This window comes from Theobroma cacao, chromosome 2 (genome assembly GCF_000208745.1).
Source record: "Theobroma cacao cultivar B97-61/B2 chromosome 2, Criollo_cocoa_genome_V2, whole genome shotgun sequence".
Taxonomy (NCBI): domain Eukaryota; kingdom Viridiplantae; phylum Streptophyta; class Magnoliopsida; order Malvales; family Malvaceae; genus Theobroma; species Theobroma cacao.
Window position 1 is genome coordinate 33,889,804 of NC_030851.1, and position 15,862 is coordinate 33,905,665.

General features: G+C 33.3%; 1 protein-coding gene across 7 annotated transcripts; it reads left to right on the forward strand.

The window, feature by feature from the left end:
- Positions 4,556-11,870, forward strand: LOC18609631 (cleavage and polyadenylation specificity factor subunit 6). 7 transcript variants are annotated; one of them, XR_001926734.1, is made up of 3 exons: positions 4,556-4,699; positions 7,577-9,682; positions 11,332-11,870. XR_001926734.1 is itself a non-coding variant. In XM_018115912.1 (2 exons), exons 1-2 carry the CDS (start codon positions 4,564-4,566, stop codon positions 9,541-9,543), a joined length of 2,103 nt encoding a protein of 700 aa, XP_017971401.1. In that variant the 5' UTR covers positions 4,556-4,563; the 3' UTR covers positions 9,544-10,214. The 7 variants fall into 7 exon arrangements, 6 of the variants coding, with proteins under 6 accessions (XP_017971401.1, XP_017971406.1, XP_017971403.1 ...); XM_018115912.1 differs by lacking the exon at positions 11,332-11,870 and having other exon boundaries at positions 7,577-10,214; XM_018115917.1 differs by lacking the exons at positions 4,556-4,699; positions 11,332-11,870 and adding an exon at positions 6,670-6,751 and having other exon boundaries at positions 7,577-10,214.

The following is a 15,862-nucleotide window of genomic DNA, read 5'->3' on the forward strand; positions in this document are numbered from 1 at the left end:
TCCATTTGTAATTAAATATTTAGAATTATCAATAGGAGATTTATTCATGACAAAGTTTGTCAATTGTCATATTGATGAAACAATTTTCCAACATTAGGAGGAGAAAAATAAGCAACTGCAAAAAAAAAAATTCTTAAAATGAATTATCATTATCTAGTTTTGATCCTTGCACAAATCAATATGAACTTGAAGTTTAAAAGATAATTCTTTTGCAAAATATAGTAAATCAGTTGCCAGACGTATTTACTGACCTAAAAGAATAACTAAATCTTATATACCAGTTGCAAATGCTCCTATTAACACTAATGTCCTTGTAGGACAAGGCATGTCAGAAGCATTGAGACCAATCGATTCCAAAGATAAAATCTTCGAAAAAAAAGAAGTAAATATTTAAGATAGTCAGAAAGATGAAGTAGAAACTTTAGAAGCGACCCCTGACATAATTGATAAACATTCCAGCAGAAATTCAAGTACTTGAAATCAGTGAAAATAAAGAGATCTCAATAAATTATGTCATAATGAGAAGAGATGGAACCAGTAAATAAACGTTGACAATATTTTATATATAATATAAAGCTTAATATTATGAAAAAAATGAGGATCTCGAACCTACATCTATTGAAGAATGTAAACAAAGAAATGATTGACTAATGTGGAAACACGCAATTAAAAAGGAATTGAATTTATTTGCAAAACATGAAGTTTTTGGACTTATAGTCTGTACACCAAATAGTATTAAACCAATGGAATATAAATAGGTATTTGTGCGAATATGAAATGAGAAAAATAAGATTATGAGATATAAAGTACGGTTTGTCGCATAAGATTTATCCAAAGATTTGGTATTAAATATGGAGTGATATATTCTCTATGGTAGATGCAATTACAATTTTATATTAACTATTCTAGCAATATATGAGATGATTGAAATGCATCTAATGATACAACTACAGCCTATTTATATGGCTCATTTGATATCGATATCTTTATGAAAAATCCTAAAGGATTTAAATTGCTTGAAGCACAAAAATTTGAATTCTTGATAAATTTACTCGATTAAATTAAATAAATCTTTATATGAATTAAAGCAATCCAGAGACATGTATAATCCCCTTAGTGCATATTTGTTGAAAAAAGGCCATAAAAATAATCCTATATGCCCATGTATTTTATAAAGGGTTTAGATATGAATTTATTATAATTGCTATTTATGTTGATGATTTGAACATTATTGGAACTCTTGAAAAGTTATCAAAAGTCGTGGATTACTTAAAGAGAGAATTTGAGATGAAAGACCTTGGAAAAGAATAAAGTTTTGTTTGGTCTTTAGATTAAACACTTCGCAAATAGAATTTTTATCTATCAATCAAATTATATTTCAAAAATTCTAAAACAAGTTTATATGCAGAAAGCATATCCATTTAGTTCATCAATAGTTGTAAGGTCACTAGATGTAAAAAAAAAAAAAGACTTTTTTCGACCTCTTGAGGATAATAAAGAACTTTTTGGTCCTGAAATATAGTATCTTTTTGAAATTAGAGCACTAATGTATCTTGCTAGTAATACATGACTTGATACATCAATTGTTGTGAATTTATTAGCAAGATATAGTTCTTCTCCAACTCGAATACATTAGAATGGAATTAAACATATACTTCGATATCTTCGAGGAATAATGAATATAGGCTTATATTATTCAAATGCATCAAAATAAAATTTAATTAGTTATGCATGTCAAACCCTGTTCTATAAAATAATTACGACGTCATTTGCATGCTCAATAGAATGTTTGCATGTTTAGGAAGTTTGATGAATCGTTAAAAGATGATATTGCCCCTAATAGTACCATTAAGTCGATTAAGCCTCGAACTAGTTCAAATAAGAATTTTGAGGTGAAATTAAGAGTTTCACAGTTCAGGGATGACTCAAAATGGTAATTCGGAGTTTGAGGATCAATTTGGAGTCAAACCGAAATTTTCACTATCTAGGGCCAAAATGGTCATTTGCCACCTGAGGACAAAATGAAAATTTTGAGAAAAGATTTTTTTGGCCCCATTTAACTTATTGGAGTATGATTTGAGTATTGGAGTATAATTTGAGGGTTTGGCAGTGAAAAAGTTTAATTCTAATGATTTCTGGAGTTTAAGGGCAAAATCGTAATTTTTCCACCCACGGATAAAATTTGAGATTTTGAGAAAATTTAGATCACATTTGACAAATTGGATGAAAAATACGTCTATGGGCAATTTTTTAGTTTTTGGGGCAAAAATGTAATTTTACCACCCAGGGGCAAAACTGTAATTTTGCACCCCCAGAGCATTTTTCCAGCACAAGGTCTTCACCCATCATCATTTTTGACCCTTGAATAATGTGTGATGGAGAGAGAAAGCTTAATAGTTAAGAAATGACACATGGACCAATAATAAGGTGACATGTGTCAAGTTTATATTCATTAATTATTTAACTTTAAAATAATTATAAAATCAGCCAATTCTCTTTCATATGGCCGGCCAAACAAAGAAAAAGGAAGAACAAAATGAGGAAAGGAAAAAAACAAGAAACCTAGGTGGGAAAATTAAAGGAAAATTGGTGGATTTCAAGGAATCAAGCAATCAAAGGTAAAATTTCTTGATTTTGACTTGTGATATACCTTTCCTATGCTTTTCTCCTTATTTTCCATGGTTAGATTTCATGTTTTCATGGTGAATTCATGGCTGCCCAAATGGGTATGGAGAGAGAATGAAGTTAGATTAATTTGATTTTAAGTTATGTTAGTGTTTTTAGTTAGTTTAACATATTTAGAAACAAAACAACAAAAAAAGAATTCATTTTCCTCCATTACCATTATTGGCTGAATTTTCTAGTGAAATATTGGCTACTGATCTTGATGTTTATTTGAGGAATTATGATGAATAATGATGAATTATGAGCCTAGAAAAATAATGGGAATTTTCGGAGCAAAAATATGAATTTTTACCCACTAGGGGTATTTTCGTAATTTGCTATCGGGACTGATAATTTGCACCACACTGAGGAACATTAAGTCAAATTGGGTGCAATTGAGGCATAGAAACTGAAAAAAATTAATTTGAAGTTTAAACGGATGCGTATATCGATTTATCGGGTAAAAGATCGAAATAGGCTAACATCTCGTTTAGGCAAAATTTAGACATTTTGCACTTCATATCATGCATTAGTAGTATAAATTAGTTTATTTTGGTTTAGTACCAAAGTAGTAAACCTCTTAATTGTGCAATTTGTCAAGGTGGCGAATCCTCTAGCAAGGGCAAAGAAATCGCACCCGAGGAGTAATAGTTGGAGTACCCGAATTTAGTTTTCGAAAACTGTGAGTAAACTTATTATCGTCTTAATTATCTAGAGTAGTTTTATACAATTGTGTGATTTTATGAAAAATGGGTTTAAATGGTAAATTGCTATGTTTTAAGAGAAATTGTGATTTTATAAATTTTTTGAAAAATCGAATACTGGTTTTGAAAATAGAGTAATTGGAGACTGCCTGCTTGTGTTGTAAATTTATGGTTTTAAATTGAATGGCTTATGACAATAAATGAGAATGAATGGCTAAACTGATTTTGGTGTTAGAATTATTTGTACTGTGTATTTAGCCTTGAGAGGCTAGGTTGTGATAAATTGCCATGTCATGCAGAAAAAGATTTTATAAATCAGGTGGTAAATAAAAGATTAGCTACTGTAGTGGTGGGGGGTTCCGTGGGCCAGCCTGTTAGAGGGGCACGGTAAACTCCTTTATATTCTCACCTCGGTCATAGAGGCGCGTAGGGTATCTCCTGAGTTGGGCTTTTTTAGTGCACTTCACGTGGACCACCGTGTGAGAGTGAGACTCAGCCAACGTCAAGGAACGGCTATATTTCAAAATAAAAATATGATTTATGGGAAATATGAATTTTTAATAGCCTTGGCGGACTTAGTTGGATACCCCTAGTCCAGGTGTCCTCGAGTATAGGATTTGGCATGAGCCAAGTTTTGAGTAATTCACGAGCCATATTGATTATTTGGTTGAAATGAATATTCGTGATGTGAAAATTTTGCTAAAGTTAATTATTTTTAATTATCTCCATTTACTCGCCTTTAGATAGTTTAGATGGTGTCTGTTTACTCACTAGGATTTTATAATCTCACCACCCTCAATTCCCCACATTTCAGGTTCGGGATAGCTGGTAGATAGCTGATTGCATCAAGGACTTCAGTTAGCCTTGCATTGTCAAAATTATAGGTTCACAAACTCGCATCTTATTGGTTAGTTGGGGGCCCACGTGTCATTGTAAAAGTAATTTTATACTTTAGTTATCTGATTTAAAATATGTATGAACATATTTAGCTTTTACACCATGTTTTTGGCGAGTTTCGGTATTATCGAAGAAAAATGACGAAAATGCCCCTGTGAGCTAGAAAATAAAATTTTATTATTTTGATTTGGAAACGACTTATGATTTCTTGAAATGCAAGATTTAATAATTGTCGCTCACTGGGGAGATGCAGAAGCTGATGCTAAGCCTTGCGGGGTTCCGATCAGCATTCGGGATAATGAGTGCCTATCGGGACGTCGCGACGGTTGTCACGAACCCGATGAGAGTTCTGGGTCGTGACAATGCAAATGCAGGATATTTATCTGATTCACACAAAACTCAATCCCAGAAAGGTTTCTTATTCATAGGTGGAGGTATGACTATTTTATAGTGTTTTGTAAAACAAACTATAGTTGCTTCTTCTTCCAACTATGCAGAAATTTTAACAACTCATGATCAAGTTGTGAATGTGTTTGATTAGAATTTGTAATTCACATATTCGAGAAATGTGTGGCTTGTCAACTAAGAAGGAAATTTTAACAACGTTATACGAGGATAAGACTGCTTGCATAGCACAGTTAAAGTAAGGATATATTAAAGGCGATCGAACAAAACACATAGTTCGTCAAAATTTTTCTGCAGTCATGATCTCCAAGAAAATGGTAAAATTAGTGCTCAAGAAATTCAGTCAAGTGACAATCTAACAGATTTGTTTACCAACCTTCTTACTGCAACATTTGAAAAGTTGGTATAAAATATTAGAATGCATTATTTTAATGATATCTATAATGCAGTCAAACAGCTCAATAGGCAAGTTACAAGAAATGTACTATGATTTGAACTCTTAGATAGAATTATATTAGAATTATGATTTAAGGGATTGTTGACCAATAAATAGGTCTCTCACTTCATTTGTAAAGATATACTTGAATAAGATCTTCTAATTCTCTATAAATACTTTCTTTCTCTCTAAGGGCATGTCTAGTTGAAGGGAATGGAATAGCCATTCCTCCCCTATTCTTATTCTTGAGATAAAGCTGCATTTGGTTCAATGGGATGGCTATTTTTTAGAATAACCATTCCAAGAGAAGCCTGAATAGCCATTACCAAGGTCTCCCTTAGTAATAACTATTCCAAATTGTTGGGAATAAGAAAAGAAGTTGATTAGACAAATATACCATCTTACAATTTAAAAAATTACTTTATAAAAAATACTAAACCTATTTTTTCTCTCTCTCTTCCTCACTCCTTTTCTCTTTTTAAAGCACAAAAGACACAAAATGTTTTACTTCATTTTCAAAAAAAGGGAATAAAAATATTTAAATATTATTTCACTATAATAAATATTATAAAGCATATTACTTAATATTATTATTTGAATATAATAAATGTAATAAAGAATATTATTTAGTATTATTTAAATTTAATGAAGAATATATTTTATCTTTTAATATTAAATATTATTTAATTATAATAAAAGGTTTAATTATCTTCTAATACAAAATATTATTAAATTATAATAAAAATATGTTTGTATTTTGGTAAAAATATTATTTAATTATAGTAAAAGTTATTTTGATTTTATTGCTCAGAATATTTTTATCTTTTAACAAAATAAATTCTTTAATTTTAATAAAGAGTGTTTATTTCTCATCATTGTTTTTTTGTTTTTTAATTAAAAAATCTTTAAATTTTAATAAAGGGTATTTTTATCATTTACCTATTATTCCTTAACCACTCTTAAAATTATTCCTGCCAACCAAATAATGGAATAAGTAATAATAGTAATTTTTATTCTATTCCATTCCTATGAACCAATCTATATAATAGTTATTCTTCCTCTATCCTATTCTCTTGGAATGACTATTCGATTCTCATTCTATTCTTTCCAGTAAACCAAGTATGCTATAAGTACTTCTTCTTATATTTCTCTTATAATTGTTCTTTTTAAATTTATTTCATAACGTTTATATATTTGTTAGTTTTTAACAAAAGAATTGCTTGCAAAATTTATAAAAATTGTATATTTTTAATTTAATTATTTAAATAATAATAAAAATATTTATAATGATAATTGGGTTTCGATAGTGGGTTCTTAAGGGTGATATTGAATCTTACTCGAACTCGATACGGATAGTGAAATAACTATCCAAACTCATTTCAAATTAACATAATCTTATATAATTGAGCCAGATATCTACGTGTATCATGAAATAGAGTACCTATGGTCATAAGAGAAAAAAAATCGTTTTTATGTTTTATATGGTTTTTAAGAATATTATTAATATATAATTTTAAATCTCTAAAAATTTTCAATTTATATTTATAATCTGATGACATGTACAGTTTCTACAAATTGATCAAACAAAAAATTCAATTAAAGAAAAACGGAGTTCGAGCGATAGACAAAAAGGATCTGTCCTAGGGTAAGCTAAAGAACCAATGACAAAGAAGAAGAGTAAGATAAAACATTTTGCCATAACGTAATTATAAAATGATTATATAGCTCTTATATCCTGATTTCCTTGGGTATTATAATCTTGCGTTCTTCTGCTACTATTTCTAAGCTCTGGATTTCTTTGTTTCTATTTTTCTGCAATGTTCCAAAGCTGATTGCTGGTGGGTCTTCTTAAATTTTCCGTTTTTCTTTACTGATTATGCAATTGTTTTCCTTTTTTGTTATCTATCATTGTTGGTTTCTTTGAGTTGAAGAACTGGGTAATTGAAATTTATCTGTTTTATGATATTCTACGACTTGGGTGTTTGGGTTTTTTCTCTGGATTTATCAAGTTGGGTGTTTTAGATGTACCTCGTACTTCTGCTTTGGTTTCTATGATTTGAGGAAGTAGGTAGGGCACGTATCTGTTATTTTGATAGAATATGTTGGTAAAGTTTGCGTATTGATGCCTTTCTATCATGTCTATAATGGAAATTTTAATCCTTTGTTTTGATGTCTAGCTGCTAGATCTCTCCCTTTTTGCATCTCAGAGCTGTTTTTTCTTTGGCTACGAGTTCAATTATTTTAGATTTTCTTGTTTTCAATATGCTTAAGATCTTTGATTAGTTTACATATACACCTAAAATTATCCTTACTGGAGTTTGGATGCTTTTTGCTTTCATTACATCTCCACTGGAATGCTTGCATTATTGACATAATTGCTTTAGGTTTACAGTTACTTTTTTCTTTGTGGTGCCTTTATTTTCATATGGGTGGAGATAGGAATAACCTTTTCTCTTTTGGTGTTAGTCAGGTTATATGGATGCAATGGCTGAAGAACAAATAGATTTTGGAGATGAGGAGTATGGAGGGGCACAAAAGATGCAGTATCAGGGAAGTGGAGCCATCCCTGCTCTTGCAGATGAAGAGATGATGGGGGAAGATGATGAATATGATGATCTCTACAATGATGTTAATGTTGGAGAAGGCTTTCTTCAGTTGCAACGATCTGAGGCACCACCACAACCAGGTGGTATGGGCAGTACTGGACTTCAAGCTCAGAAAAATGAGGCTCCTGAACCGAGAGGTGAAGCTGGGGGTTCACAAGGGCTAAACATTCCAGGAGTTTCAGTTCAAGGGAAGCACCTCAATGTTACTGCCCGGTATCCTGAGCAGGATGGGCAGCCAGCTGTTAGCAGACCAGAAATGGGATCTGGGAGTTATCCATCTGGGACTTCTATTTCACAGAAGGGACGTGTTATGGAGGGGACCCAAGATACCCAAGTGAAAAATATGGGTTTTCAAGGATTGAGTTCGGCATCCCACAAGGTTGGGATTGATCCTTCTGGTGTGCCTCAAAAGATTGCCAATGTCCCTGCTCAATCTCTAAATTCAGGTACTGGTGGACCTCAAGGTGCTCCACATGTTCCACCTAATCAAATGGGTTTGAATGTTAATCATCCTATGATAAGCGAAAATCAGGTTCGGCCACCTATAGAGAATGGTCCGACCATGCTGTTTGTTGGAGAACTACATTGGTGGACAACTGATGCAGAGCTTGAGAGTGTTTTATCTCAATATGGAAGGGTGAAGGAGATTAAGTTCTTTGATGAGAGAGCTAGTGGTAAATCCAAAGGGTATTGTCAAGTTGAGTTCTATGATCCAGCTTCTGCTGCTGCATGCAAAGAGGGAATGGATGGTTATATGTTCAATGGGAGAGCTTGTGTTGTGGCTTTTGCTTCACCACAGACATTGAAGCAGATGGGAGCTTCCTATATGAACAAAAACCAAGGCCAGTCTCAAGCACAGCCTCAAGGCAGGAGGCCAAATGATGGTCTGGGGAGAGGTGGTAATATGAATTACCAAAGTGGAGATGCAGGGAGGAACTATGGAAGGGGTGGCTGGGGACGGGGTGGTCAAGGAGTAGTCAACCGATCTGGGGTGGGAGGACCAATGAGAGGAAGGGGAGGTGTAGGTGTGAAGAACATGGTTGGGAGCTCTGCTGGAGTTGGAAATGGTGCTAATGGTGGAGCGGCCTATGGACAAGGACCAGCAGGTCCTCCATTTGGTGGTCCAGCTGGTGGCATGATGCATCCACAGGGCATGATGGGAGCTGGGTTTGATCCAACATATATGGGTCGAGGAGGCAGTTATGGAGGTTTTCCAGGGCCTGGTTTTCCTGGCATGCTTCCTTCATTTCCAGCTGTTAATACATTGGGACTTGCTGGTGTAGCTCCTCATGTCAATCCTGCTTTCTTTGGCCGTGGAATGGCACCTAATGGAATGGGAATGATGGGTGGACCTGGAATGGATGGACCTCATGTGGGAATGTGGACTGACACAAGCATGGGTGGGTGGGGAGGAGATGAACATGGTCGCAGGACTAGAGAGTCTAGTTATGGTGGTGAAGATGGTGCTTCAGAGTATGGTTATGGAGATGCAAATCATGAAAAAGGAAGGTCGAGTGGTGCCTCTCGGGAAAAAGAGCGGGTTTCTGATCGTGAGTGGTCAGGCAACTCTGATAGGAGGCATCGTGATGAGAAGGAACGGGACTGGGACAGGTCTGAGAGGGAGCATAGAGAACACCGCTATAGGGAAGAAAAAGACAGTTACAGAGAGCATCGACATCGAGAACGTGACTTGGATTATGATGATGACTTGGATAGGGGACAATCTTCTTCAAGATCTCGGAGAAGGTCCCATGCAATGCCAGAAGAACAGCGCAGGTCTCGATCAAGGGATGTGGACTATGGGAAGAGGAGACGCCTGCCATCAGAATGACAAAATATGCTGTGCATCCTTCTTTACCGTTTCTTATGAGACCTTTAATTAAGATTTTACTCTCAGTTCTATAATCATTTCAGCATTCGCTATGATGATCGTTGGTCCTTATGCAGAGTGTGGCTTCTTAAGGGAAGAAGTAAGTGCTACTTGCTCGCTGGTGGGGAAGAACAGACTCCCCTTTCTTTTCTTACTGCGTTCTGAAGAACAAATATTAGATGTGACACTTAATATTTGTGTGTTGGAAGAGATAGTATCATATTCAATGTGGATACTCTTTTTGGGGTTGGAATCCTAACATCCCACAGCTGAGTATGCACATTGGGTTTATAATTATCTGCCAAACCCTATATTTGAGGCAATGCTTTCTTGGCTTGTGATCATGGTACTTAAGAAAACCTTCTTTGTTTATATGATTGTTGGGATTTTATGTGATAGAAATCTTGTTGTCATATGATTGTGATCTTGGGTGATAAGAAAACTTTCTAGCATGTGATCTTTTTGTACATTTCTTTCTGGGGTTTAGAAGTGGAAGGGTTCATAGGTCAGGGAGGTTTTTTTTTTTTTAGCTGAAAAGTCAGGGAGTTTGCTTGGCTTATAGACATTGCTAGATCATGTGTATAATATTGCAAAAATGAAGTTCATCTCTTTTTTATTTTTTTTTACTTTTACCTTGCTGCTTCAATTTTGTTTCAGGACGTTCTCTGGTTACTTTCTTCCTCACTTGCTTTTTTACATATTTTTTTTCTATATGCATACCACTTGCTTTTCAACTGAGGATCATTTTTTTATTTTTGAATAATGCCTGTAGCTGAATATCTTGTGATACGCATTATGCATTATTGAAATCATTATATGTTTTTCCTTTACCTCTGTCAAATATTTGAAACTTGACTTTTGGTTCGTTGTTCTATACGCACTATATTAGTATGTAATTCTTGTTTCCTATGACGAGTCATTCAGTTGACCTTTCCCTCATAAAGTATTTTTTGTTTTGTTAGAGTTTTGGAACTTCATGTATGCTTGTATGCCATTCTAGAGCCAAATAATTTTCATCCTACAATTTAAATGTGCATTTCGTTTTATATATAGTAATATTGTGCCAGTAAAGAGGAGCAGGTATTATTATCCTTTCTCTAAGGCTTGGCTTCCATGCTTCTAGGTTCTCCTTCTTAGAGTCTAATGGAGAGTTAGTTTTTCTTTAATAAAGGTTGCAATCCAGTCTTATGGATATTTGTGACTTTTCAGCTGAAAAGGCATAGTGTTAAAGTTCTAAAACAATGCAGGGTTGCCTAGAGTCTACTCTTTTTTTTTTTTCTTTCTCCTCTGATGCTTTTCTCCTTTCTTTTCATTTGTTGGTTTCCTAATCTTTCTCTAGTGACATACTGCTCTGAAGTTTTGAACTGTTTGACATGTTGAAACCTTGAAACAATCCTCAGAAACAGAGCCAGTGTCAAAACAATATTTTACCCAGAATGCTCTAATTTCCAGTCTAAGTGCCCCATTTTTAAGGAGGTTTTGCATACTCGTATTCAGTGTGAGCTTGAATATGCCAATGTGCTCATCATCTAGCCGAACTGATTGTCTCTTAGAGACAGGTGTTATGCCTATGGGGCTCTTAGTAGCATTGGGCTTTGTTTGCTATTGAAACATGATGTGATGTAATGTTCTTTCTAACATACTGTTGGTGATTATGTGGGTAGACTTTGGGGTGGTGTCTTTGGCTTTTTCTTCTTTTCCTCTTTTATGTCTATTGACATGGGGGTTTCTTTTTATCATCACATCCAGGGAGTGGAGTGGGCAACTCTTTGTTGAGGAAGATGTGTTAGAATGGCTGGCTTCATTGGCTTCCTCTGATATTTGCTTTGGCCTTTCAAGTGTGCAAAAAAATCTTTTTCTTTTTTGAGCACTGTTAAGAAACTGTAACCTCTGGAAAGAAAGTAAATCCAACTGAATTCATGAAGTGGATGTTGGTGATATGTTTCAAGATACAACCACTGCTTACATTATAGTCTTCTTGTAAAGCATTTTTTGTCTTGTAAAGTTGAATCTGTTTATTAGGTCCACAATTTTGTAATGGCCTCTTTCATTGTTTTTATGGCCATATTTGGCTTTCTAATGAGCTTTATAGGAGTCTTGTACAGAGATTGATGTGATTCTGGTTATAATTTATATACTTGTAATTGATACTGTTAGCTTTGTCATAAGAATAGGATAGATGAGCTAGATGCAAATTGTAACGTGGGGTTGCTGTTCCAACTGTAACTGGTCAATGTAACATATGTACTCAGTTTCTGTTTAAGCATTTTATTTCCATCAATTTTGAAGGATTCTGGAGTTTTTTGTTGTTATGCTTAAAGCTTAGGAGCAACGAGTTATGTCTTGCTGTTGATTCTCTATGTGCTGGGCTGAGAATTTTGGGTTGATTTGGGTCCTGTATCGAAGGCTGATGATGTTTTAGTCATATGTATTTTGGAGTTAAGCTGGAAAAGGCCATTTTAAATGTATTGTATTGTAATGATCACCTTCTGTATAGATCAAGCTTTGCTGTCTTTCTGCTTCTTGAGAAAACCGATGTAGCATACAATGTGTATTAGATCTACTGCTTTTTAATCTTATTAATATTATTTGTATTTGAGGAGCAACGAATCATTCTTGAAGGTGTTTTTAGACAGTTAGGCTCCTCTGTTACTTCTGATGATGAGTGGCAATGGGCTAGTGAGAAGGCTGTAGAAGTTCCAATATGTTATCTCTGGGTAACTTAAAAATTTCGTCTCTTCATGTTCTGTTCTATGTACTGATTTCAATTCTTGTAAGTTAATGCATGGGGTATAATGGTTGTGGGAAATTGGATTTTGATTGTATACGATTTTGTGATAGAATCTGATACAAGAAACATAAGATGGGTGCAATTGGCCCTTTCTGTACTCAAAATACTGCAGTGCTGCTCCGTCCTTGCCTTTGTGATATGGTTTAAGTTTCTGCACCTCCTGTCTTTTTGTTTCTTTGCGATTGTGGAATTTCTTCCGTAACCGGCTCTGACTACATCTAGATTGTTTGGACTAGGCTGGGATTTCATTATCTAATTTAGTAGGTTGCATTGCAAATTTTTGGATGTACATTGACTTAGGAGACAGGAATCACAAGTTTGGATTGCATCATCCACGGTCTTTATATAAGCCTTTCTCTTGCTCCTGTTTGTGTACATGTTTTTTTTTTTAAAAAAAAATTATGATATATTGAAACAGGGGGAAGTAAACCTTCAACTCTAGAAAGAGTACAAGAGGATTCATGTCTGTTATTCTCTGAATTTGAGAGTAACGGCGAGAATCACCTCCAAAAGTCGTCACCTAAAGACCAGAAACTCTAGGAAGCCTGTACGTACACGTTTACATTTCCCAGCAAACCTCCCGGCAACATGAGGCATTCACCTCACCTCCCTTTCCCAATTGACAAAAAATTCCTGACATTTCACAAGGCATCAGCTTGCCCAACATAGAGAACACAAAAACAACAATCAGAAGACTCTCCCATCTGACAAAAAGAAAGCCCCATCAGCGGCAGTTGACCAATTTGCAAAAATCACCCAGCATAACTTACTCCACAAGACAGACGCCCAAATCTCTCAACCATACAAGTCCAATATTCAGCTGATTCATCATTGGTGACACCAAGCGGTAGAAGAAAAATGAAAACATACCAGATTCACTCCAGCACTCAGAAAGGACCCTGTGCTCGCTGAAACCTCTGTGAAAAACGGGTTTGTCCGCTGTTTGTTGCTTTCTCGCATTATTCCAGAACTTTGATGATGTCCTCCTCCCACTGCGCCCCTACTTTTGCGAGCCTATCTGCTGTCTCTGGTTATTTTCTCTAAAAGTGTAGTTGACATTCCGGCCATTAACATCGATTTTTATTCTCTCAATATGGAGTATCCATTTTGTCAATCCCCATGGCCTCGTTTGGTTGATTAACCCACTTTAATGCTTGCTTGAGTCTCTCTGTGATGAGAGAGTGAGTTTGACACTATTTTGAAGTAATGAACAAGAAGCAAGCCTCACTAATCACTCTTATTTCTGCCATGTTCGCATCACCCACTCCAATTGATTTTGAAAATAAAATTCCAACTTGGCTGTTTTCAGTTCTCATGACCCCTTATTCCAGCCTCTTTGGGGCTTCTCGTCATCGTCCATCAACATTAAATTTCATGTCCCCTTTTCCCGACTTAATTCATCTGTTCATTTTTCTATTCTTCTGGCACATTTACTTTACGAAATAAAATAAAATGGAATCCCCTTTCCCGACTTAATTCATTTGTTCACTTTTCTACTCTTCTGGCACATTTACTTTACATAATAAAATAGAATGAAACAGAATAGTTATTATGTAATAATAGAATAAAATATAAATAGAAAAAAATATTATTATTTAATTTAATTGATAAAATAGAATAAAGTAAAAACTTCTATTATGACTTATTATAATGTTTTGTGGGTACAAGAATGAGTGATAAAAAGAAAAAAATTATTTTTATTATAATATATAATTATTTATTTTTTTATTTTATTTTTTTAATATTAATATTTTATAATTTATTTAAAATATTAATATTTTTAAATATAAATGTTCACATTTATAAATATTAATATTTTATTTATAATTTAAATATTATTATGATTAAAACATTAATAATTTTAATTAATTTTGAAATTTTAAATATTAATTTTTTATAATATATAATTAAAAATTTAAACTTTTTATTATAATAAGATTTATTTTTTGAAAATAAAAAATATCTTTTATATAATTTAGTAAAATTTATACCAAAAAACAAAAATAAATAATTTTTTTCTTTTTAACCATTTAATTTTTATTTTCATTAAAATTTTAAATTTAATAATTTAATATTAAAGCATTAGTGTAATTTTTTTGTTTTTCTCTATCTGCAATTTTCAATTTTTAAATTATATTTTTATTAAAATTTAAAATATTATATTAATAATTTAACAAGTTAAACATTAATATTTTATTTATAATTTAAACATTATTATAATTAAAAAATTAAAAAATTTAAATTTAGAATATTATATTTCATAATTTATAAATAAATTTTTTAAACTTTTGTATTTTAAATTCTTTTTTTCCTTTTCATTTCTTTTTCTCCATTAGTCGCCCACTAGAAATGTGGTCGGTGTAATGAAATATCGATCTAGCGCACTATGTGGCTAGATCTTGTCATGAAGATCTGGCTCGAAAGTGTCAGATTTGGCGTATCTTGCGACCAAATTAGGTTGTGGACCCTAGTTTTAGCGGATCCTTAATTGAATTTGGCCAGAGAGTACTAGATTGGTGTTTTTCAACCATATCCGGCCTTGGAATTGCCATTGGCCATTGTCACCATTGTCTGTCGTTATCATAGTCACCTTTAATGGTGAGTAGAGGTTAGAGAGAGAAAGAGAGAGACAAGAATGTGAAGAGAAAGAAAGAAAAAGGAAAAATGAGAAGTAAAAAAGGTATTTAGTGCTCGTTTGGCCTGGCTTATTTTTAGCTTATCTACTGCTTAAAAGTAAAAGTTGGGCTAAATAGGATTTTGTAAAAGCTCTTAAAAGAAAAGTAGTTTTTTTTAAAAGAATAAAATCTTTAAAAAAAAGAGCTTAAAAAAAAGCTCCAATTAGGAGCTTTCTCTTCTCTTTTTTTTTAAAAACACGCCAGCTTATTAGGAGAGTTATTTTTTTCCAAAAGAATCATCTCTCAAAAAATACTCCCTCCCTCTCTCCCTATTGATCTCCCTATCCTCTATCCTTTTTTACAAATCAGGTTTTTTTTTATTCTTACAAAAATTAAGTGAAACGAAAACAAAAAAATCAAAGCTGCATTCAGGTTTTTTTTTTTTCTGTTTTGTTTTTCATTTTTTTATAGTTCTATTTTTTTGGGTTTTGAATACTCTTTTTATTATCTGATATTTGATATGACAATTATGTGATATTTATTTGTTCTTAACTTTTTTTTTATGTATATAATATATATTGATTATGATTGAAATAAGTCAAATAGGTCAATAGTTGTTGAAATAAATTAGATGAAAATTGACTTCCAAACCCTATATGATATATTTTTTTATTCATTTTTGTCATGAAATTGATACTGTTAGACATGATCATATAGCTTGATCCAAACCGCTAATCTCTTTCAAATTATTTTATGTTTATTTTTTTTTATTTTAGTTTTAAGCCAAGTTCTAATATTCCATAAAAAAATTGCTACAGAATCTTTCAATTCCTCACAAACTCAAAAGGCTTCTTGTCTTAAGCAAAGGTCTTCC